This window comes from Gymnoscopelus microlampas (genome assembly GCF_963454915.1).
Source record: "Gymnoscopelus microlampas genome assembly, chromosome: 11".
NCBI lineage: Eukaryota > Metazoa > Chordata > Actinopteri > Myctophiformes > Myctophidae > Gymnoscopelus > Gymnoscopelus microlampas.
The window spans coordinates 11,277,799-11,301,569 of NC_139948.1; the positions used below are offsets into that span (position 1 = coordinate 11,277,799).

Consider the following 23,771-nt stretch of genomic DNA (forward strand, 5'->3'; position numbering starts at 1 on the left):
TGATTCTGAATTGATAAATGGTAATGTAACCAGTTTCATGATCAGAAATTGCTGATATGCAGTGGTCAAGTAATGAGTAGATGTTGTCATTACTTAATAGTAAGGCAGAAGTAATTGAATGACAATTGTGTAGAGCTTTAAAAGTGACCCAAAAGGGTTTAAGTAGTAACAAAAAGTAATTTGTTAGTGATCAGTAGTGATAAAACACTACATGAACACTACACACAAGGATGGAGTGACTCAATAGGGATTGTGAAGAGATACAGCGGTAAATGTGTAAGCATTCTGTAGACTTTCAGAAGTAATTCAAAAGGGTTTGTTTAATAGTAAGACAGAAGTAATTGAATGATAATTCTGTAATGTTTTAAAAGGGATTCAAAAGGGTTTGTGTAGAAACAAAGTAATTCATTAGTGATCAGTAGTGATAGAACACTACATAACACTACACACAAAGATGGAGTGATTCAGTAGGGATTTTGAAGAGAAACAGGGGTAAATGTGTAAGCATTCTATAGAGTTTTAGAAGTAATTCAAAAGGGCTTGTTTAATAGTAAGACAGAAGTAATTGAATGATAATTCTGTAATGTTTTAAAAGTGATTCAAAAGGGTTTGTGTAGAAACAAAAAGTAATTCATTAGTGATCAGTAGTGATAGAACACTACATAACACTACACACAAACATGGAGTGATTCAGTAGGGATTGTTAAGAGAAACAGCGGTAAATGTGTAAGCATTCTGTAGAATTTCAGAGGTAATTCAAAAGGGTTTGTTTAAAAGTAAGACAGTAGTAACTGAATGATAATTGTGTAATGTTTAAAAAGTGAATCAAAAGGGTTTGTGTAGGAACACAAAGTAATTCATTAGTGATCAGTAGTGATAAAACACTACATGAATATTTTCCATAGGGATTGTGTAGAGCTGCAGCAGTAGATCTGTAAGCATTGTGTAGTAATTCAACAATGAATGTGTAGTGATTGTATAGTTCTTTCCAAAAAGCCTATAGTGAGGCTGAAGTAATTAAGTAGCAGCCAGGCAGTGATTTGAATAGTAATTATGTAGTAATTATCAGTAGTGATTAAATACTGAAACGGGCCATTTCTCCACATTTTACTATTGAAATCACTACATAAATCACTACTAATCGCAATAGCAATTGAGTAATGAAATGGTAGTTTTTGTGTAGACATTTGGTAGTAGTTATGAGTAGTGATTCAATAGTGTTTTTTCACGAGGGATGATAGCTGATGTTGTCGCATCACTACTCTCATTTACTGGAAAATGTACCGGTAATCCTCTATAGCAAGGTCATAGGTCAAAATACCCTGACACCATAATATTTTAAACTAACAATGTGAAATATTTACCCCTCCACCCAGGTGTACCCAGCATTTACAGTATCTGTACATGAATCTGTGTTTTGATGGTAGAAAGGCATGGAAGATGCTGGTTGGAACTGGTTTGGAACAACAACTGGAGAAACTTTTTATGCCAGAAAGTTATAGAACCATCAGTAAATGATGCACAAACAAGCACGTACGGAAAATGAGGGGTATTGTTCGATTGAATAATCAGCAACATTTTACAGAACATTTGTGCGTCAGAGATATGAAAACAATGACAGACATTAAATAGAAAAATACGTTGACAAGGAGAAAGTGACAGGCATGTAAAAGCTGATGTGTTTAGAAGAAAGATTGTACAACACTGCAGGCTTTCTTATCATTTATGTAATAACGATTATAATAAACCAGCTTTTGCGAATACAGTATATCGTTGCTGTCGGGCAGAAACCAGCTATCTCCATTTTTCAATGTAATTCTTTGGGTTTTTTTAAACTCAGTGCTATTAAACACCCTTTACGTCTGTGTGTGGGTTTTACAAATATTGAACCAATGAAAAGTATTAAAAAGTGCCTCTGACTAAACCTCCTAACTCCATTGGATCCTCAAACTGTCGGACAAAGCATCCAACTCCAACCTGTGGAGTTAGGTGGTTTGTCCCCCATTGATTAGAATGACGAAGTCAGACGGAAAAAAAACATCTCCACATAAATGGTCAAACATCTCCCAACTCCACTTGAGCTGTATTTGGGTGAAGTGATGATAATAATAAGGACACATTCAAGTATCTGACAATGTATTAAGAAACCAACTTTGATGAGGCAGTATTGTGTTGTTCTAAAAACTGTTTTTTCCCCCCTGAAAAGTTAGTATTTTGGACATAGCTGGTTTCTGGCCGACAGCAGAGATGTCTATATTGCTGTCTCCAGTCTCCAAATTGTATCAACTGGGGGTCTATGGCCTAATGCATATCAAACCGCAAAACCTTGAAATTCTAAAGGTTCAGAACCACTGGTCTAGATTAGAATACTCACCTGCTTTTCCCTGCCCTTTGCAGACTGTATGCTGGGCCCCCCCGAGGACGGTGACAAAGACAGGGGCAACAACCTGCGGCACGTGGCCCAGAGCCACCCGCCTCCGTCCCTGCACCTCTCCCACACCAATTCCTTCCATCACCTGTGGGACCAGGACGACGTGGTCATCCCCCTGCCCGCCGATGACGGCGATGGCCGGCCGGCCGCCATGCCCCTCATCTTCTCCCTTCTCTCGCATCCACCCGGCCCCAAGGATAGCAGTCCACCGCACGGCCTCCCCGACAGCCCCGGGACAGGCCCAGAGTTCAGTATCCCAGTGGCTCTCAAAGTGGGGTCCGGGGACCCCGCTGGGGGTCCTTGAGGGGGGTTCTAGGGGGTCACCAGGTAAATCATGGATAGGAACGAAATGGACCCTTGCGGGTCTGTAACTCTGAGTGTGTGCAAGTGGTCCGTTTGGTTCCATTTGCACACTCTAAAGAGTTATGGGGGTCTGTGGCCTGATGCGTACGGAATTGGGGGTTTGAGAACAACTGCAGCATCCTACCAGAGTTCTAATTCCGTGGCCCTCTGCTTTTATGACATGCGAGTCCTTTGTCAGTCTTACTTTGATAGGATTTAATCTCTCAGAACTGTTTTGTAAGCGTCTTTCTCTATCATTGAGAGATACCAGCCTATTGATGGTTGACATTTAAGTGTGATGTCTCTCAAAAACACTTGTGTTCTCACTAAGAAGCTTATCCCCCCAGTCCTGTGCAAATACATTCATATGGGACATACGTATGGATTATGACACAATCAACCTAAATGACAAAATGTGAGAACATCACCATCAGCATTGCATTTGGATGAAGTGTGGTAAGTTGTGTGTGATTCTGAGGTGTTTAAGATATGTCGCATCGCCATATTTCAACTTTTTATGTATTGTTGTAAATTAATTCCCTACTTCATCATGTAAGTGAAAACAGCAGCTATTTTCACTATTTTAAAAGGTTTTTTAAAATAATCATAAAAAAGCAACAGCAACAATATGTTTTGAGTTAGACTTCAATCACAATAATGTTATTGTCACTGTACAAACGTAAAATGTGTCCTCAGCATTTACCCATCATGATTATAATGAGCAGTATGAGCAGTGCTACTAGTACAGAGCAGTTAGGGGTTAAGTGTCTTGCTCAGGGACACATCACAAAGACACAGACTGGGTGGACCGGGGGGTGGGCCAGGGGATGAACCGGCAACCTTCCGATCCCCAGGCGGCTTCTACCCACTCAACTACGGAAAAAACATTTTTTTAAATGTTCTGAGGGATGAAATACTATCAAAGTAAGAGTGACAAGGACTTGCATGTTAAAAAGGCTGCACCTTTAAAAAGGAAGCCTTGTTGCACATTAGTGACAGACTGTGTACTATGGCTTTGGCTGAGAGCACAGTGAAGTTATTTACTCTGAAAATAATGTTTAGTGATGTATGACAGATGTCATATGCCTTGGAGAATTTTGTAATTATGCGCAAATGGTAGGAGAATGTAGACCCTGGCAGAACAATCACAGATCCACTTTCCCCCTCTGTAGCCTATACATCTGGACCCCAGCAAATGTATTGAAAGCTTCCATCAACGGACACCAGAGCCAGATTGAATGGACTTCTGTATGAACTGAGCCCAATGACTTAATATACGGAAAGTGTGCATACGATACGCTGTAATGTCTTGACTTGTCATACCATTTATGTGGCTTGTGAATCGCAGCTTTGACGTGTGTAGGAATGAGAGAAGGTTGTGAACTCTATACAAATGGAATCAAATGGACACTTATGGGTCCGCTTGGTTCCATTTGTACGACAAGTGTAAAAATGTGTACCCCTACAAAATAATAAAATAAAATGTAAAAATGAAGTTTTAACACCGTCCCCTCAAGTAGAACATCAGATCAAGGAGGGTGAGTGAATCTGATCTCTGCACAGAGGTTCCAGATTTAGCTGGATTATACCACTTGAACCCCAGCATCCATATTCTAGGGGGGGAAATGTGTCAAATATAGCCGATCTACAAGTTCTCGTGTTGCGTTGCGACACTTATTGAGCTTGTAGATCGGCTATGTTTGGTGTACAGGGAAAAAGTGGTCCAAGTACAGAACCAACTGACGTGCGGTTTAAGCCTAGAGGGTTTAAGTGGTAAAGAGAGACTCGGGGAGTTCCAGCATTTAATTTTCAAGTAAACAGAAGATGCAATATGAATCTAAAATATTAAATCACAGCTTTTTCCCTTTCAATTCAAAACCTCCATGCACTGCAAATCTCCAAGACCAGCCCTGGAAGGGCTCAAGTTCATAGAAAATAAAACCACCTGTGTACATTTAAAATCCTATCTTAAAGCTGCTTCAGGCAGTACTACTTAACAGTATGTGTGCTCCACAACCTCTCAGTCTAAATAGAAAATTAGGGCCACCTCCTACCACTGCAGATGTAATTTATCTTGCATTAAGATACTCTACCTTACAGATTGGTAAAATCATGTTTGTCATTGAAATAAGTTAGAGGCTGCAGAGTTAACTTGAGCTTTGAAACTCCCATTTAGCCTTTGTGTTACTGGTCATGTTTTCATCAGAGTGACGCTAATCTAATCTCAACAGCGTGGTGGGTAATGCTGCATTATAGCATTCATTAGGATGCTAGGTACTGGGCGAAAGGGAATACACTGAGAATTGCTCCAATTAAAGATCACTCATATCAAGTCCATTCATGAGCGGTCAGATACTCATTAACCAACATCGCCATTTCCATCTTTGAAATGAATTCAAATGATCGTTCATTCATCCCATATATAAACATCACCCGTTTTGTTACGTGATGAATACGGTCTAGACTCTAGAGTGTAACAAGCTGCAACCACCTGCACCAAATCATGGTGAAAATTACACAGCATATTTCAATGAAGTCAGGGAAGCGAGTGCAATCATCACTCAAATCTCAGATGCCTGCTGATGTCAGATATGTCAGTGCCAATTTATCCATTTGTAACTCATGAGTAGAAATGGAACAGACATTTGTACACTTTTTGCAGTTTTACAGTTCAGAGCTTCCAAGCTTCAGTCAATTATCCATTACTTATGTATCCCATCGATCTGAACATACACTAACAAAGCCCCATCACTCGCTCTCACACAGGAATTCCCTTTCCACCTCAGAGGCTGATGCTAATCCCAAACTGTGAAATTACACTCACTCCTAAATCATCAAAGTGAAATAATGTAACCTACACTTCATGACCCATTGATAGCAGATCAGCAAACCAGACTCATACAGCTACCAGGCAGCTTTAAAAGACCTCATCTCTTACCAATGGATAGTGAATATTAATCTATAATATCATTCAACGGTCTGATTCTTCCAGGGATCTTTTACCACATGACAAAGTGTTCCACTGAGAGTCTTGCAGTACCAACAAATGACGCATGGGCCAAATGCCTGCAATATTTTGAAAACACATTTTATTTGACCATTGTTAAATCCCATCTTTATTTATGTATACATACTGTACAAGTGAGATTGGTCAATGTGGCAGTAATCCCAGAGGTCCAGTTGGGATTAAGGAGTTGGCCCGTCCAAAAGATAATAATAAAAACATTTAGGAGTCCAGTCAACATACAGGGGTGTCATTAACCTCAAGAGTCCAGTCGACATATGGGGCCGTCGTACACCATTTGCAGGTTGACTTTGTGTCCTACCAGCTCTCTGATGTTGTTGATGCCGTACTTGATCATGGTGGGCCTGGAGGAGAAGAGTTCAGGGTTAAAGGTCAATTCATAGTTTGTCAAACAGCTGTCACACAACAAAAGGTATGCATTTTCAACAGAAAGAAACAAACAGTAAGACGCTCCTGCACTTTGTACAATTAAGCTTGGTTTTTGCTTAGTCTTATGTCGGTATCACCAATAGCCAATCTACAAGCTCGCAGTGTGCCATAATGTCGTAATCGCAACGTGTTGTGAGCCGTTACATCGGCTATTTTCAGCAAGCAACCCGTGATGCGCGCCATCAAAACACTTGACATGAAGGTGTCCTAATGCTCACCTCTCCAGTGACAGTCCCCAGGCAATGACAGTCACATCCTCAGGAAGACCCATGGGTAGCAGCATCTCTGGCCGGAACACGCCCGAGTTACCCACCTCCACCCACTTCTTCAGGCCTGCAGGCATTAACATCCATTAGATTAGTCGGATTTCAATGGTTTAAATAAGTATACACACACACACAATAAAATCATTAGTGTTCATTTAAAGGGGACAACAGACAACATTCAGCCACTAGATGTCACACTTTTACAACACCTCTGTTGCATAGGGTTCAACCCCACAGTAGGGATGTCACATGTGGGGAATTTCACAACAATTAATAAATGCATCTCAACACCGGTAACACCGCACCAAACCTTTACAAACTGACGAGGCTTTAGGTGCACCGTCAAAAAATTCAACAAGATGATAAGTCAACATGTCCTTTTCACCATTTTATTTTCCTCACTGAGGAAAGCCGCTTCAGCCTAATCTGCGTTGTTCAAGACGCAAACAGGAAATAATTGTGAGATTAATTGAGAGCACATCGTCACTACAGGTTGTTAAGTAAATAAAGCACTCATACTCATGGAAGTATAAGCTTCCCACGATTAATGGATTCCTTTTTGGTAGTATGGTTCAGTGGTTCACCCATAACTGAGAGTGTACAAATTGAGCCATTTGGCTCCATTTGTACACTTTCAGAGTTACAGACCTGTAAGGGTCCATTAAGAACCCCCTCAAGGAACCCTGAGGGTCCCTGGATCCCACTTTGAGAACTAGTAAAAGCAGCTGTTGCATGCCGTATTAGCAGTAGTGTGTGGGGTTGAGACTGACAGTGTACCTTCATGATAGCTGAACACCTCCATGCTGGGCTCTGTGTATGGGTTGTAGGCAGGTTTGAAGCGCAGTTTGGTTATTCCTGTGACACAAAGCAAGCGGTTAGATTCCCATTTCCTACAGTATGACTGCTAAGCCACTGTAGTCAATAAACTAGTGATTAGAGCCTGACAGATCCGCTATTGGACCCCAGTCAAAAAAGTATATAGCTTTAAAGTGGTTTAACCTAGCTTGGTGAAGAACTGATGCAGGACGCCCATAAGGTCCCCGAGCGTGAGGCCGCGGTCAGCCACCACTCCCTCAATCTGGTGAAACTCTGCCAGGTGGGTGGCATCCAGAGTCTCGTTACGGAAAACTCTGTCGATGGAGAAGTACTTGACCGGGGTGAACTCCTTCTGAGGGTGTGGAACGGATGGATGGGTGGTTAGGGTATGTTGTGGGCACAGACCGATGGAGGAGAGAAAAGAAGGGTTCATGAGTGAATGATGCTGCAGGTCCCTGTTCTAACGGGAGAGACATAATTTAATGATTTGAAACATGCGTTCGTCGTTACCTGCTGTGCTAGCTTATACAACATGCGCGAGCTGACTGCCGTGGTGTGTGTGCGCAAGAGGTTTTTCTGGGCCTCCTCAATCTTCCAGTCATATTTGTACCTACAGGGCAAAGCAGTGAAGACATTTCAGAATGGTCATCGTAACGCTTCATCATGTCATTCATAATTGTCATTTAAATTACACTGTCTGCAAAATGTAAAACTGGACAAATTAACATTCACACAGGCTTCATTATAATGGTTTCTCATCGCTTCACTGCCATTCCACCTTCTAGAAAGATGGTGCTCTCACCCTTGAGATCCGTAGCCCCCCTCGGAGTGAACCTTCTTGACTCTCTCCAGGTAGTCTGTAGGGAACTCATGAGCCAGCGCCGGGTCTGAAGATCAAACAAATGAATCGGACACCAGGAATAATGAGTGAGTGCCTATGGAAATGCATAAATGCTCGGACCCACACACAGACACACTCTAGAGCCGGACCGTTACAGGTTTGGTTGAGATATCGGCCACTATTTGACTTTTTTGACGATATCGGTATCTGCAATTATGTAGTAAGTGTGTCACTTCCAATGAGACTTCCTCATTTTGGGCATGTCATTATAGGCAATGTACACTACAAACTCACCATGTGTTGCAGCTCGACCATGTGTTGTGAGCTTGTGGATAGGGCTTGTGTTTTAAAAAAACATATATTTTCTTGTTTTTTGCATAATTAAAGTCAAGTTCTTTTCATATATTGAACTTTATACTTAATGAATAAAAACATTTACTTTTGTTTTTAATCACGAGTTAAATGTTCTCAAAGCCATTAATCAAATCCAACTTTTTCAAATCGATTTAAAGATGTTTTTATTTATATTGGTAAGCAGTAGTCTAGGACTCTCCAAAATTATCAGACCCAAAAACGGTTAGGCTTCACACGCGCACACAGTCTCACCAGACAGGAAGAAGGTGTCATGCTGGTCTCTAGCAGGGTGCTGCTGGGGTTGGAACAGGGAGTCAAAGTTCCAGAAGGAGCTCTCAATGAAGTTGTTGGTCGGCATCTCTGTGAAACTGAACACACCGGGATGGAAGACATGGCTTTAGGATAGGCGCGCTCTCTATATATCTATATCTATATATATATAAAACACATTCACTTTGGACATCAGAGTTACTGAATGACAGCGCTGCGTGTGGTGCCAATGCAGTGGCTCACCCCATCTCCAGGAAGATCTGTCTGAACTGGGTTCGAACCTTCATGAGCGGGTGGAGGTGACCGCAGTCTGGGGCTATGCCCATGGCCTCAAAGTTGTACGGCTTGAACTTCTTCTCCTTCCAGTTGCCACTGGAAACACAGCACAGATGACAGATATCAGAACTTCTACTGCAGGTTGCATTTAGAACAGTGATTCTCAACATTTTAATTATTTCAGGGGTCCCATTTGGAGGCCACGGGTCCCCATTGGATACTTTATTATTTTAAATCTAAGGGGTTCCAATGTACACGGTAAAATCTGCAGTGTTAATTACACTCTGAGAGGGCTACAAAACCAACAGTGTCAACTGTCTGGGACCCTTGGTGGTCCCCAGAGCTGACGTTGAAAAACCAGTGATTTAGTACTTATTAAAACATGCAATTTGTGCTAATATATCAGTAAAGATTCACACAGAAAGAAGAGTAGGTGAGCAGTCGAGAACTTTACAAAAATCAACATTATCCATACAAACGCAACAATGATGAATAAATCAAATAACTACCCAAAGCCACTCCACATGTGTTTTTGTTTTTCTTCAGGCCATCTTTACTTGTGCCACCCTGCCTTTAGGACAAAGTCCATGTCTTTGGACTAGTCCCCTTTAAATGGGTGACATTCTTGCTCTGTGTCCTGTGTCTGAGACCCTTCACTGCCATGGACAGGCAGAGGAGGACAGACTGGACAGTTTGCAGGGCTGGAGCCTAGAATAAGCACAACCCCTTGGATCCGCTTTTCGTTGGGACATGGCTTTGCTGGCGTTGATCTTTGTAAAGGCTAGTTTCTGCTAGAGGTGTGAAAAATAATTGATTCTAAGAAGCAGATCAGTTTACGATTCTGCGTCAATGCAGTGACCTAACATACAACCAATTATGGCCTAACGATGGTTTACTGCTGCCTGTCCAGCCTCAGTTGGACAATAATGTGTAACGTTACAGTTACTTCCGGGAGCAGCAAACACTACCAGGCTGCCAGGCCAACAATGAGCTCAATTTCATTGCAAACCCTAAAATACGCACAAGTCCGTATTGAATAGATAGTGAATAAGTCCGTATTGAATAGATAGTGAACAAGTCCATATTGAATAGATAGTGAACAAGTCCGTATTGCATAGATACATAGTGAACTTCAATATTAACCGAGAACTGCAATGCTGACTACTACTGTATTTTTCAAAATCGCAAAGATTTCACAAGAGAGGACAGTTAGTACTGGGAGTTCTCCATGCATAGATAATATCCATGCCAACATGCCTGTGGGTGTGCTGGTCTCACCTGGCGATCATCTCTGCAGTGAGTTCTGTCTCCTGTTTGGTGATGGTGGTGCTGAAGGACTGACCCTTGCTGATCCAGTACGACTTCACCGTCCTGAAAACCAAACGCCGCAACAGTTTGTATGAGTGCCAACCAGTCTTCAATAGACAAGCTGACAAAAGGGTTTATTTACAGAAAGCACAGTGTTCCATTACATGAAATAAACATTCCTGTATAAATTCCTTTTAGTGTGGATACTCCACATTCAATCAGTGGCAGTTTATCAAGGCGGACCAGCACTGACCTAGCGGTCTGGGCAGTCAGGCTCTAATGTAGCCTGACAACGCATCGTGGGTTCGAGTCCCGTCCCCGACGATCTTTGCTGCATGTCCCTCCCTCCCCATCTCCCTCTCCCCGTTTCCTGTCCATCTCCACTATAAATAAGGCAGAAAAGCCCCAAATAAATCTTTAGAAAAATAAAAGGGGGTCCAGTACTAACTTTACAGCTAAACAGTACACTACATTAAAAACATTTGAGGCAAGAAATATGCAATGCAGAAAGAGAATCTTGGTTCATATTTGATCAGCAGTGTCTACTTTGATTGGTTGACCAGAACGTAGCGAGCCTAGTGCGTTGCGCTGGACGGACTTATAATTTGCATGAAGCTGAACAGCTATCCTGTCCATGGAACTGTAAACTGTCCAGATTACTTATTATACACTTAACTTAACCTACACAAAGCTACTTCAGAAGTGTTTTTGTTTTCTTCTGGCCATCTTTACTTGTCCCACCCTGCCTTTAGGACCAAGTCCTCGTCTTTGGACTAGTCCCCTTTAAATGGGTGACGTTCTTCCTCTGTGTCCTGTGTCTGAGACCCTGCTCTACCATGGACAGGCAGAGGAGGACAGACTGGACAGCGTGCAGGGCTGGAGCCTGGAATACGCACAATCCCTTTGACCATTGTGTGTTAATCAGTTGGTGGGAAAGTCCTCTGATCAGAGTGTTCTTCACTTACACTTCAGAGAGCAGCTTTCTCTTCTTCAGTTCATTTCTGTCCTTATCGTCCAGCAGGGAGGCCTGGCCGCTCTGTACCTGCAGCAGTTTCTCTTTGACCTGGTCCTCTACGCTCTCCACCTGAGAACACACACACAGCTCATTAGACCGATATTGAATCATACAGCACATAATAAACACAATAACTCTGAACACTCAGGTATTTATACAGTATAGAGAAAAGGGTGCACTTACAGCCTTGAATATCCTGTCTTGTTCCTTGTCAACTTTGATCCACTTGCTGGACATGGCCTTGCTGAAGCCCACTTTCCCAAAGGCTAGTTTCTGCACACAAACATAGAGAATAGGCAAAATTTGTTAATAAAGCGTCACAATCATTTTAACCCCTTTATCCATATTTTATACCTTGGCTATTCAAAAATAGCAAATCTACAAGCTCATAGCGCGGCAGTGCCATTTTTGAAAAATCTTGAAAAAAGGTGTGCAAATCTTTATTTTGTATATGCGAACATTTTTAACACAAATCTTTGCTTCTGGGGGTCCCTGGCACAACATATGTTCAGGTGGGGGTCCGTGGCCACATACTATCAATGTGCGGGTCCTTCAAAAAGGCATGAAAATGTTTGAGAACCACTGCCATATGTAAAGCACTCTGAAATGCCATTGTGTATGAGATGCACTGTATAAATACATGTCCATTGCCTTGTGTTCTAAAAAAAACTCCCGTGAGAACTGTGGCTGCCCTGGGCTGGGACCGATCGTGTTGTATCGTCACTCACCATGAGTTCATTCCTGGGCATGCCCTCCTCGGGGATGGAGTTGAACACTCTGGCCTCATGGCTGCCCTGCTCGGCGACCTCGTTGCCCTCGCCCGTCAACTCCCACTGTTTAGAGGAGCGCTGCTCGGCTGAGATCACCTGCACAGGGAGAAAGATACAAGCGGGTTAGCTCTTCCATGAGATCAGGCTGCAGTTCAGGACATTTACAAGGTTTTAGGGACAAACATTGTCCCCTCTGTCTGTGTTTAATATACGTGGGTGGAATGCTTATCATTAGTTTCCAAACGTGGAACGGGGGTTAAAAAAAAATCTTGCCTGCCCTAAATGTAATTCCTGGGGACGCTACTGATACTAATAATGGTAATCATTTAGCTGGAGACCCCCTCGAGGAACCCTGGGGTTCCCGGTCCTCACATTGAGAACCACTGGTGTAGGATCCACTAAATGACCGTCTGAAAGTGTGGCAAGTAACTGCATCGAGATATAAACGTGAAAATATAGATAATTTCAGCAGGAAATATTGGATTGCAATGTTGTCTCTGAAATCAGGAGCATTTTTCAACCTTTGCCTGTGCAATCTACTTATGACATTGATGCTTGTACATAGCATTACATACAGTATTAAAACATCTTAAATCAGTGGTTCTCAAAGTGGGGTACGGGGACCAGCAGGGGTCCTTAAGTTATGGGTCTGTAACTCAAGAGTGTGTACAAACGGAACCATTTGCTTCCATTTCTACACACTAATGGAGTTTACAGTGTTAGATTGGGCTAGTCAATTGTACGCAATGAGGGTCCATGGTGTAACGCATATCATACTGGTGGTCCTTGAAATGAAAAGGTTTGAGAATCACCGTCTTAAATGACTTTACATCATGGAGGAGGACACTGCCTGTCAACACTGGTGACAGGTTCTGGGTGCCCTTTGATTAATTAACCTTTAATTATGATACTTTGGCTGACACACAGTTCCTGTCCATTACTGGCGTATTGTCACACAGATGTCTAATTTAAACTCTGTGTAGACTGTGTTGCTCGCCCCAACAAAAGAATATGCGATGAGACAGGTTGTTAGCTTGTAGATCTGTTCTTTTTGGCAAGCGACACTCTCTATAGATGAATTATAAATTAAGCTCAATGGTGAACTATAAATAAAGATCAATGGTGAAAGTAACTAGGGAATTTACTCATGTACTACATTAGATACTTTTACTTTACTCAAGTATTTACATTTTGCATACACTTCCCTCTGGCAGATCTCAGAGGCAATGAGTTTTTACTCCACTACAATTAGCCAATTTAATTGCTTTTCAGATTTACATTACGATATTAAGACATTACATGCATAACTGAAAATGAGTGGTATTCCCCTTTAAGCTAAAGCTACCCAGCAGGCTGCAGCACATAACTAAAACAATCCCAGCCTTTACCAGCTGCAACATTGATTAAAGTGATGAACGCAATGCATTATTAAATACAATACATTGAGATGATCGTGAAATGGACCATATTGTCCATAATGAGTGCTTTAACGTTGGTACTGATGAGTATTAGGGCCTCTATTTTGATGACAACATGTTGTACAGAGTCATAAATAATCCCTTTTGAAAACAGACTTTTACTTCTTCTAAGTCTACATTGTGCTGTTGCTACTTTTACTGAAGCAAAGAATAATCTAACAGAGTACCACTTCTCCCAAAACTGAGGACGCTGTTATTGCATCAGTCACTGAATGAACATAAACACCCGGGGCTGTCGGTGACAGCAGGATGCCCTGACTATTGACTTTAAGCGAAAATAGCTGATCTACAAGCTCAGAAGGCTTGGCGAACCGACGCCTTGTGAGCTTGTAGATCAGCTATTTTCGCCACGCGACACAGGCGTACGAACGGAATACAAATCAAGTAACCTCGCGTCACCAGCCTGGTATTCATTATAAACTGAGCCGTGTGGTCCGGTTTAGAGAAAAACATAAAATCAATCGTGTTCCGGTGGTGGGTTCCGGTTGGCGTCGCATTGTTTTTGTTCCCCACATAATGCGAATCGATACATTTAGTCTCGCCAAGAGTTAGAATAAAATATGGACATATCCAACTATTATTATACCAAAAGAAACGAAACTATTTTACCAAACTTAACACATTTTAAACTAGGGGAATCATGTTGGAGGTGCACGAAGCTGGAGGTTTCGGTGACTGGTTCCGGCCACCTGATGACGTAAAGTTATTTCCGGTTATTTCTGCCTAGACCGGATCAGAAGCCCGAAAACTGTATGAATCCCAGGCTACAAATTAAGCGGTTCCGACAACTCACGTCCCCGAGGGCCTGCAGGCTCTTCACCGCCCCGACGACCACCTGGTGGTCCACGCCGAGGTCCGCGGCCACCTCCAGGCTGTCCACGCCGCCGTCCGCCTTCTCCACCCGCCGCAGGAGAGCCTCCATCATCACACCGGCGTCCGCCATGCTGCTTCTACCCCCGAGCCGAGCTGCAAAGGCAGAGCGGATATGACGCGTCTCTCTTTATGAGCCGTATGTGTTGGAGCAGTGACGAGACGAATGTGTCATTTCTCTCGAATACCGTAAATGACCGTGTAGACCGTTCGTTCTCAAAGTGGGGTCCGGGGACCCCCAGGGGTACTTGAGGCGATACCAGGGGGTCCCCAGCTAAATGATTTATAGGAACCAAATGGACCCTTATGGGTCTGTAACTCTGAGAGTGTACAAATGGAACCAAATGGACCCGTTAGGGACCATTTGGTTCCATTTGTACACTCTCAGAGTTAAATTAACATTGATTTTACAATATGAATTGGGGTCCCAGAGATAGAAATGCCATTAAATGGGGGTCCGTAGCCTAATGCATGTCAAACTGTGGGTCCTTGAAATGAAAATGGTTGAGAATCACTGCTCTAGGCCACAACAAATAAAGGGGAGACGAGAGAGTTTTAACAATTTTATTTACAAATATAATAATGATGCAAACAATGAGGCAGGCCTACTGCCAAATAATGCAAACATACTGTAACAGAACCACAAATGCTCTCTGTGTGCTTGGGGTGTGGCCATGGTGGCGGCAGAGAAATGGTAGAGGAAGTGAAGGTAGTTTATACTGTGGGAGACAGTGGGCAGGTGTCTCCCCTTCCCCTGATTACCTCCACCTTCCAATCAGCACTGCAACAGAGAACAGTTAATACAGAATATACCTGGCAAAGGCCCCAGGGGGGCGTCACACATATGGAGAATGCAGTCCAATTAACTCCAAAAGACAACCCAGTGGAATGAATGGACTACGAATACTGGCCAATGGGAGGCGACAGCATCATATAAAACAGGCAAGCAGATCATTGTCTTGAGTTGTTCAGAGCTGCTGCTGGTGATCTCCTTGTTCCTCCGCTATAACGTACTTTGACGACAACAGGTAGGATCTTTTTTTTTTCTTCTGGGATTTGACCATTTTTATGTTACCAAAATGCATTAGTTTTCATTTTCAAGGCTACATTGTTATCATATTTTATTGTCAGGATTTATGTCATCAGTCATGATGGGTTCTGGTGAACATGGCCTAATTCTTTTTAAATTGGGACATTACATGCATTCTTCTAAAATATAATTTAAATTCTTTATTTTTTCCACTCTATAAAATTGTAGCCGTCAATGTCTTCCAATCCAAGCCTCACCTTACTCCGTAGAGTAAATCTTTGATTTATTATGAAGAAATAATCATATCTGTGATCTTTGCTGCCCTGTTTTTCTTTTTTCTAGGGCATATTTCTTTTTGCCTTTTTTATTAATGCATCATGTCTTCCTTCCACCCACTGGCGTCTATAGGGATCAATCATGCCTTTCGGTAACACCCACAACCAGCTGAAGGCGAAGTACACCTCAGAGCAGGAGTTTCCAGACCTGACCAAACACAACAACCACATGGCCAAGGTCCTGACTCCTGCCATGTACGAGAAGCTGAGGAGCAAAGAGACGCCCAGTGGATTTACTCTGGATGATGTCATTCAGACCGGGATTGACAACCCAGGTAAGATTAGAACAAGGAAAAGGCTCCGCCCGATATATTATAACTCTATGACCCCACCCTAACCCTCCAAGCTGCTTTAAGCTTCTGATCGATGGCGTTTCGTAAGGAGAATCAGCCTCCATGGTGTTAATGCATCATTCCCAGAAAGTGACCTTGTCCACTTATAAAACCTGGTTTAAAAAACAACTGAAGAGCTTTTGCCTATATTTATAGTCCACAACATTTATCCTCCAAAAGGCCCAATTTAGGAATTTAATACATTTTGACTCCAAAGACTCACTGTTGCATATGTTAGGACAGATTTTTGGTAAAAAGTGAAATGGACACTTAACCATTTAAATGTAATGTATATTTTCAGGAAGCTCTAGATGATGAATACTGTAGGTAGTGTTTTTGTTGACAACCACAGTCAAATGAAATTAATTGCCATGCATGCTCGTATTCAAACCCTTTCAAGTAGAATTTAAGACTATCTGATGGGCTACTGCGCCCCTGTATGTGTAGCATGACAGGTAATTTGCCTTCACCGTGTAGTAGAATACGTCTTTTGATGCTTAGTTCAGAGATGTTCAAAATGAACAGCGGCTGAGGATGAGTTAACAGATCTAATTCGGCACTAGAACCACAAGTTCCTCACCCTGGAGATGTGCAAGAAACTGTGAAAGCGTGTCTGAGGTGACATTCAGACAAGGATTGACCCATAAGGGCGCTCACTGAGCTCAAAATAGTCATGTTCAAATTCAACATGCATGTGAGGCGAGGGTTTTTAGGGCGGCCATAGCTGAATGGAGAGGCTGTCTGGGAATCAGAAGGTCCTTGGTTTGCCCCCCCAGTCTGCTCGGTCTGAGCCGGAAGTGTCCTTGAGCAAGACATCCAACAGTGTAAAATGTAATCATACATTGAATTGTGACCTTGAAATCAATAAATGTTATCCATATTTCCAGAATCGTGACACTCCTACTCCTAATACTTAGGATGGGTAAATTTCATGCAGATGTACAGTCACAAATGCCCTGACACGACTAAAGGGGACTAAAATATTATATTCCTGTGACGGTCTCGTGTTGACTGTATTCCGTCTATCCAGGCCATCCCTTCATTATGACAGTGGGCTGCGTGGCTGGAGACGAGGAGACCTACGAGGTCTTCAAGGAGCTGCTGGACCCCGTGATTGAGGACCGACACGGAGGCTACAAACCCTCAGACAAGCACAAGACCGACCTCAACCCTGCCAACCTAAAGGTACTGCTGCGATACAGCATTACATATGGCTCAAACCTCTAGTCGAACACAATACTCATACTGATGGGAGATTGGAATGCTTTCCACACATTTGCATGTGTACACTAGCCTTAGGCCTCAACCTGGCAGATGACACGGTCGATGATTTAAAAACACAGCGCTCACAAAGACATCCTAACCTAATTTACTGTGCTCTTCCGTCCTTCCTCAGGGTGGAGATGACCTTGACCCCAACTACGTCCTGAGCTCCCGCGTCCGAACAGGCAGGAGTATCCGTGGTATCTCCTTGCCGCCACACTGCAGCCGTGGAGAGAGGCGGGCTGTGGAGAAACTCTCTATTGAAGGTAGAATAGAGCATTGGTTCTCAAAGTGTGGTTCGGGGACCCCCAGGGGTACTTGAGGGGGTTCCAGGGGGTCCCCAGCTAAATGATAGATTAGGCACCAAATGGAGCCTTATGGGTCTGTAACTCTAACTCTTGTTCCAATTGACATAGATTTCACAATATAAATTGCGGTCCAAGTGATATAAATGCCATTAAATGGGGGTCTGTAGCCTAGTGCATGTCAAACTGGGGGGTCCTTGAAATTAAAATGGTTGAGAATCACTGCTAGAGCCATAAAAAATCTTCTCTTATGGGGGTCCGTGGCATATCGTTTGAAATGGGGGTCCGCGGGCTAATAAGTGTCAATTTGGGTGCCCTCTAGTGGTGTACGTTATAACGTTCCTGTAGTATTGCCAGTAAAGTGAAGTCGACTCAATATTCTCTGAACTCGCTTGTCCTCCCTTGCAGCTCTGGACGCTCTGTCAGGAGACCTGAAGGGGAAGTACTACGCCCTCAAGAACATGACTGATGCCGAGCAACAGCAGCTCATTGACGACCACTTCCTGTTCGACAAGCCAGTCTCTCCTCTGCTGCTAGCATCTGGGATGGGCCGCGACTGGCCTGATGCCAGGGGCATCTGGTAGGGGCCTTCGACCATTTAGAGTTGGTTTCCTCTGTTTGAATGTGTCAGAAGGAAATCAACATGCATACATTTTTAAGGAAAAAAGATTTACTAGTATACATGATGCAATCGGTTGATTAATGGTTGTCTTCTATTGGTAATTGTGCTAGGGATTGAATACAAGTTTAACAGTTTGCAAAAAAAGCACAGAGTTCAGTACAATAGTCCAGGTGTCACTTTTTCAATTGGTAGATGAAACGAGCTTTGCTTTTGTTGTGTCTGACAGGCATAATGACAACAAGACCTTCCTGGTGTGGGTCAACGAGGAGGACCATCTTCGTGTCATCTCCATGGAGAAGGGAGGAAACATGAAGGAAGTCTTCAACCGCTTCTGCACTGGCCTCACCAAGGTTGGTTGTGAAAACAGATCGATCAGGTTTTAACCACATGAACCATAGGGTCCCTATTCTGGGCATGTCAGATTAGGGACCCCTCTACTCCAAGGGATGGGGGGGGGGGGGGGGGTAAATGATAGACTCCTGGGCGTCATCGAACAAAGACCAAACTTATTTCTAACTAAATCGTTCTTTACTCTACAGATCGAGGACCTGCTCAAAGAAAGAGGACATGCATTAATGTGGAACGAGCATCTGGGGTACGTGCTTACCTGCCCCTCTAACCTGGGAACCGGCCTGCGTGCAGGAGTGCATGTCAAACTGCCTAACCTGAGCAAAAACGCCAACTTTGAGGAGATTCTCAAGAGGTTAAGGCTCCAGAAACGTGGAACTGGTGAGGACACATTCTCCATACAACTAAACTCAAACTTCATCGCTACTACTTCACTGCATGTTTTCTTTTCAGCAAGTTTGGAAATATTGTCCATTTAGTAGTCCATACAATGTGCAATGTTTCATATGTAGATAACCACACGCTTGCCTTGTCAATCTATGTTTGAACGTTCTCGCCTATGACATGCCCAAAATGGGGACCCAGTGGTTAAAGTGGTTAACCACACAAACCCTAGCATCCCTAATCTGGGGATGTCTTAATAGATGAACATTCGGCATTGGCTAAAGCTCAGTGGATTGAGGCCAACTTGTGTGTGTGTCTATATAGATCAGCGCTGCTCAACCCGCGGCCCGCATGCGGCCCCAACGCAGCGTCTCTGCGGCCCCTCATGGTCAAACCATGAGGGGCCGCATTTTAAAAATTAAGCGCAGGATAAAAATATAAATTTCCGTTCAAATATATGGGTTTCATTTTTTTTCAAAAGCAGACAGACATATACAGCTGCGTCAATTGTTACAGGTACCTATATAATGCATAGTTTTCTATGCATTTTTTTTTTTCCGGACGCACGGCTTTGTCGCACGCCGAGGATAGGTGTCCCTTATTTCATTCTCTGGGAGTTGGCAACCCTAACCTTGCCATGCCTTAGCTTTTGCTGAACTGATGCCACTGGACATGCACACAAAATAAACGGGTACAGTGAAAAGAATATGTCAAAATGTACATTTTCTTATAACTATGTGTAGTGTGTAACAAAATCCAAAATAGGACATTTTTAGCTTGCGGCCCTTGGACTTTTGGTATTTTGCTGAGTGGCCCCTGAGCCACCTTAGAGTAGTCCTGATATATAGATATAGGCCTATATCTATAGATCTAGGGTTTTGACTGAACAGAATCACCAACATCCACCCTGTTATCTCTCTCAGGCGGTGTTGACACGGCTGCTGTGGGCGGAACCTTTGACATCTCCAATGCTGACAGGCTGGGCTTCTCTGAGGTCGATTTGGTGCAGATGGTGGTGGATGGCGTCAAGCTAATGGTTGAGATGGAGAAGAAGTTGGAGAAGGGAGAGTCCATTGATGACATAATGCCCAACCAGAAATAAGCCCAACCTCTTGTACCTCCCCCGTTACTGTTCCTCTCCTCCGTTTGTTCGTCAATGAATGTTCAACTCTGTCCTGGAATGCACTCTGTATTGAATGGCACTAACTCTCACATAGGGGTTTGAATGTGAGGGTGGATTTGAGGAGGGAATAAAAATTGTTCTCATCATTGAGTTGTTGTTTTATCCATGCATCCGGTTGACTAGTGTTAAAATGTACTATTGTGGTATTTATCATGGTGAGTGACTGGATCTGTACTTGAGTATTAGATTAAAAAAATTACTCTTACTTGAATACATTTCCAAGACTTATATTTTACTCTACATTTCTAAGAAGTAGTACTACTAAAAGTAGTCATTTTGGGTTTTATTTTTCTTCCCTAAAATGCAATTGGCCACTTCTGCTCTCTCTAGCAGCGTTTCTGGCTTCCCCCTCTGCTCGCCTCTTTGTTACATCTTGTATAGGAGTAAAAGTATTTAGTTATGGTTCCTCGGTCATTTCTGTTATGGTGTTTCTGCAGGCTTTGTATAACATAGGTTCTGCAAGCACATCAGAGTCCGTGCAGGTGGTTTCAGAGTTACTACCTAAACGAGTTACAAGGTCCTATAAATTGTGAAAACATTACAGCAATGTATTGATACAAGTAAGACGCGCGAACAAAGCTGACTTTTTTTCAAGCAACATTTTGACTGATTTACTTTCACTTGAAATTTGACCAGGAGTATCTGTACTCAAGTACTGGGGTTGAGTACTTCGTCCACCTCTGCCAATAGATGAACATTAGTCATATTGACTAGACGATACTATGTAAAGGTCTTCTCTGACCCTGTGCACCACATGAGACTGATTTGTCATGTGCCACTGTCAATCCAATCCCCATGGCTGCCCTGCGCTAACATTATACTGGCTAAAAATGGATAAAGATGCCAAAGTGGAGCATCAGTGGCATTTCATGTATTTGGCTATTAGCCTGAGTTCTAATGCATGCTTTTAAAGCTAGTATGACATTGGTAACCTACAAAGAAACATTACCATTTCTTAAATATAGTATATTTTGCTATTTTTATCAGAAAGAAAACCTGGACTGGATCTCCGGATCTTCAAATGGTAAAATCAACAGGAGGTTAACATTTTTATTAAAACAAACAGTACTGGGTCTGGTGGTGTTCTATATTGTCTGAACCAGCTTTGTTTGTTTATGTGCTAAAATAATGACTTTGAGAGCTTTTTCACTGTACAATGTAAGTCAATGGAGAGCATATTTTGAATTATCAATTTCTAATCAATGGAGCAATTATTTTTTATTTCTTGTCCACCTTTGGAGTTACCATGGCAAGGTAACTACACAACCCAAACCTCTGCCAAAGTGGTCTTGCCCTTTAACACCATTAAACAAGCTGACACTCGTTTTAAAAACTTACTGGGTCTCAAAGGATTTGAGTGATACCAACCTTTTTTAAGACCCCATAACAGAATATTGTTGTGTTTCAAAATGATATCAAAATGTTCAAGATTTTCCAAAAATATTCATTGCCATAGGCCTACAGTGTATAAAAGACCACCTAACTCGAGCGTTTAATGGAGTTTTAGTGGACTGTAAGTTCAGCCTACTCTTGTCTTCACAAGAACAAAATCTTGAACATTTTGATATCATTTTGAAACAACAATATTCTGTTATATGGGGTCTTTGGCACAAAATCTTTTCAGACAGGGGCCCGTTTGATTGATTGATTGATTGAATATTTTATTAGGCAAACAAATGTAAACAGCACAATTACATTTATAATACTTTGTCTAAAAGGTCCATCCAAAAAAGTCCTTGCAGTCTTGTTTCCATTGGGGTCCTTGGTACTCAATTCATAGACCGTGGCCAACTTCATGTCAATTTAAGGGTCCTTGACATGAAAATGTTTGAGAAACACTGACAAACCTGAAAAACATTAGCCATGTTGTTGATCTATAGGCTATTATTATGATGATGATGATGATGATGATTATTATTATTATTATTATTATTATTATTATTATTATTATTATTATTATTAGTAGTAGTAGTAGTAGTAGTAGTACTAGTAGTAGTGTATAATGAAGTGGTTCTCAAACTTTTTCCGGTCAAGGACCCCCAAATTAACACTTATTAGCCTGCGGACCCCCATTTGAAAAGATATGCCAGGGACCCCCATAAGAGAATATTTTTTACTGCTCTACTAGAGCAGTAAAAATCTGCAGTCAGGTGACTAAACGAAGGTTCAGTCACCTGACTGCACACACAGCTGTTATCAATGAACACGGCTTCTTTGAGTGTGAAGGGTATCAAGAAGACTCACCTCAAAACCAACTCACCTCAGAGGTAGGAATACTCACCTCGGAAGACTCACCTCAGAGGTAGGAATACTCACCCCCAAGATTTTCGGGGGGTAGGAACACTCACCCCATGACCTGAGAACACTCACCTCGGAAGACTCACCTCAGAGGTAGGAATACTCACCCCAATGTTTAAAAAAAGGTAAAAAGGTAGATCTACCGGCTTGTGAGCTATGATGTTTAATCCATATCTGGATTACTCCATATCTGGATTAAATTCTTTCTTTGAAGGTATAGAATTAATAAAGTGCTTTAAATAGTGCTTTAAATACAAGGTAGATTTCATCAGAAAAGGTAAAAAGGTAGATCTACCGGCTTGTGAGCTTTCCATTTTCACAGAATGCTTTCATAATGTGAGCTTTCCATTTTCACAGAATGCTTTCATAATGATGTTTAATTACATTTAGCTAATTAAAGTGCTTTAAATACAAGGTAGAGTTCATCAGAAAAGAAGGTAGATTTCATCAGAAAAGTGAACAAGGAATGCAAATAGCAAATAGCATGGTCATTTGCTATGTGTCTCCAGCTCCACACCTTGCCCCATCCACCTATTAGATATCAAACAATGAATCATTAAGTGGGATATTAGTGTTAAGTGGTCAACCCCCCTCCTCCCCTTCACTCCTGTGCCCCCATCAAACAAACAAACAAACAAAGGTAGGAACCCAGAGAAATGAACATTCCAATGTCAATTTATGTTGTTAAATTACATTTAGCTAAGCATTATTGAACTTTAGTTACTTTAGTTACTATTAGATATACATTTCACTATTGTAAGCATCATTGAACTTTAGTTACTAATAGATATACATTTCACTATAGTAAGCATTATTGAACTTTAGTTACTATTAGATATACATTTCACTATTGTAATATCTAATAAATATCAAATACATCTAATATGTATACAGTGATGTTAGGTTTTTAATTATTAATTAAGTGAGACCCGGGACTCACTGGTGTTCATTTGAATGAGTCCCACTAATCTTAGATTAGATGTTGGCCTATTTGACAGTGCAAAAGCATTTGCCTCTGATGCCTATAACATTAACGAGCGTCAACAAGCGTCAGCTGGAAACAGACGCACACACCTGCCTGCTGCAGTGCTCTAATTTGAAAGTGACTGGAGTCTGTCTCATTTCTCTGCAAAAGCCTTTGAATATGATGGAACATGATTACTGTGATTATTGTAAGCTC

The 23,771-nt window shown here is 42.1% G+C and overlaps 2 protein-coding genes across 2 annotated transcripts; one reads left to right on the top strand and one right to left on the bottom strand.

Annotated features, from left to right (window-relative positions):
* Positions 1-5,843: 5,843 nt before the first annotated feature.
* On the bottom strand, positions 5,844-14,608 carry farsa (phenylalanyl-tRNA synthetase subunit alpha). The gene is made up of 13 exons (XM_084071784.1): positions 14,415-14,608; positions 12,102-12,239; positions 11,557-11,646; positions 11,324-11,442; positions 10,329-10,421; positions 9,018-9,146; positions 8,757-8,872; positions 8,112-8,196; positions 7,820-7,919; positions 7,493-7,661; positions 7,271-7,348; positions 6,446-6,560; positions 5,844-6,142 (listed from the first exon to the last, which is right to left on the bottom strand). The coding sequence occupies exons 1-13, from the start codon at positions 14,562-14,564 to the stop codon at positions 6,037-6,039; spliced, it is 1,488 nt and encodes a 495-aa protein (XP_083927910.1). The 5' UTR covers positions 14,565-14,608; the 3' UTR covers positions 5,844-6,036.
* Positions 14,609-15,933: 1,325 nt separating this feature from the next.
* Positions 15,934-20,274, top strand: LOC311055438 (creatine kinase, testis isozyme). The gene is made up of 7 exons (XM_084071629.1): positions 15,934-16,131; positions 17,219-17,373; positions 17,585-17,717; positions 18,165-18,336; positions 18,605-18,728; positions 18,918-19,107; positions 20,034-20,274. The coding sequence occupies exons 1-7, from the start codon at positions 15,939-15,941 to the stop codon at positions 20,210-20,212; spliced, it is 1,146 nt and encodes a 381-aa protein (XP_083927755.1). The 5' UTR covers positions 15,934-15,938; the 3' UTR covers positions 20,213-20,274.
* Positions 20,275-23,771: the final 3,497 nt, after the last annotated feature.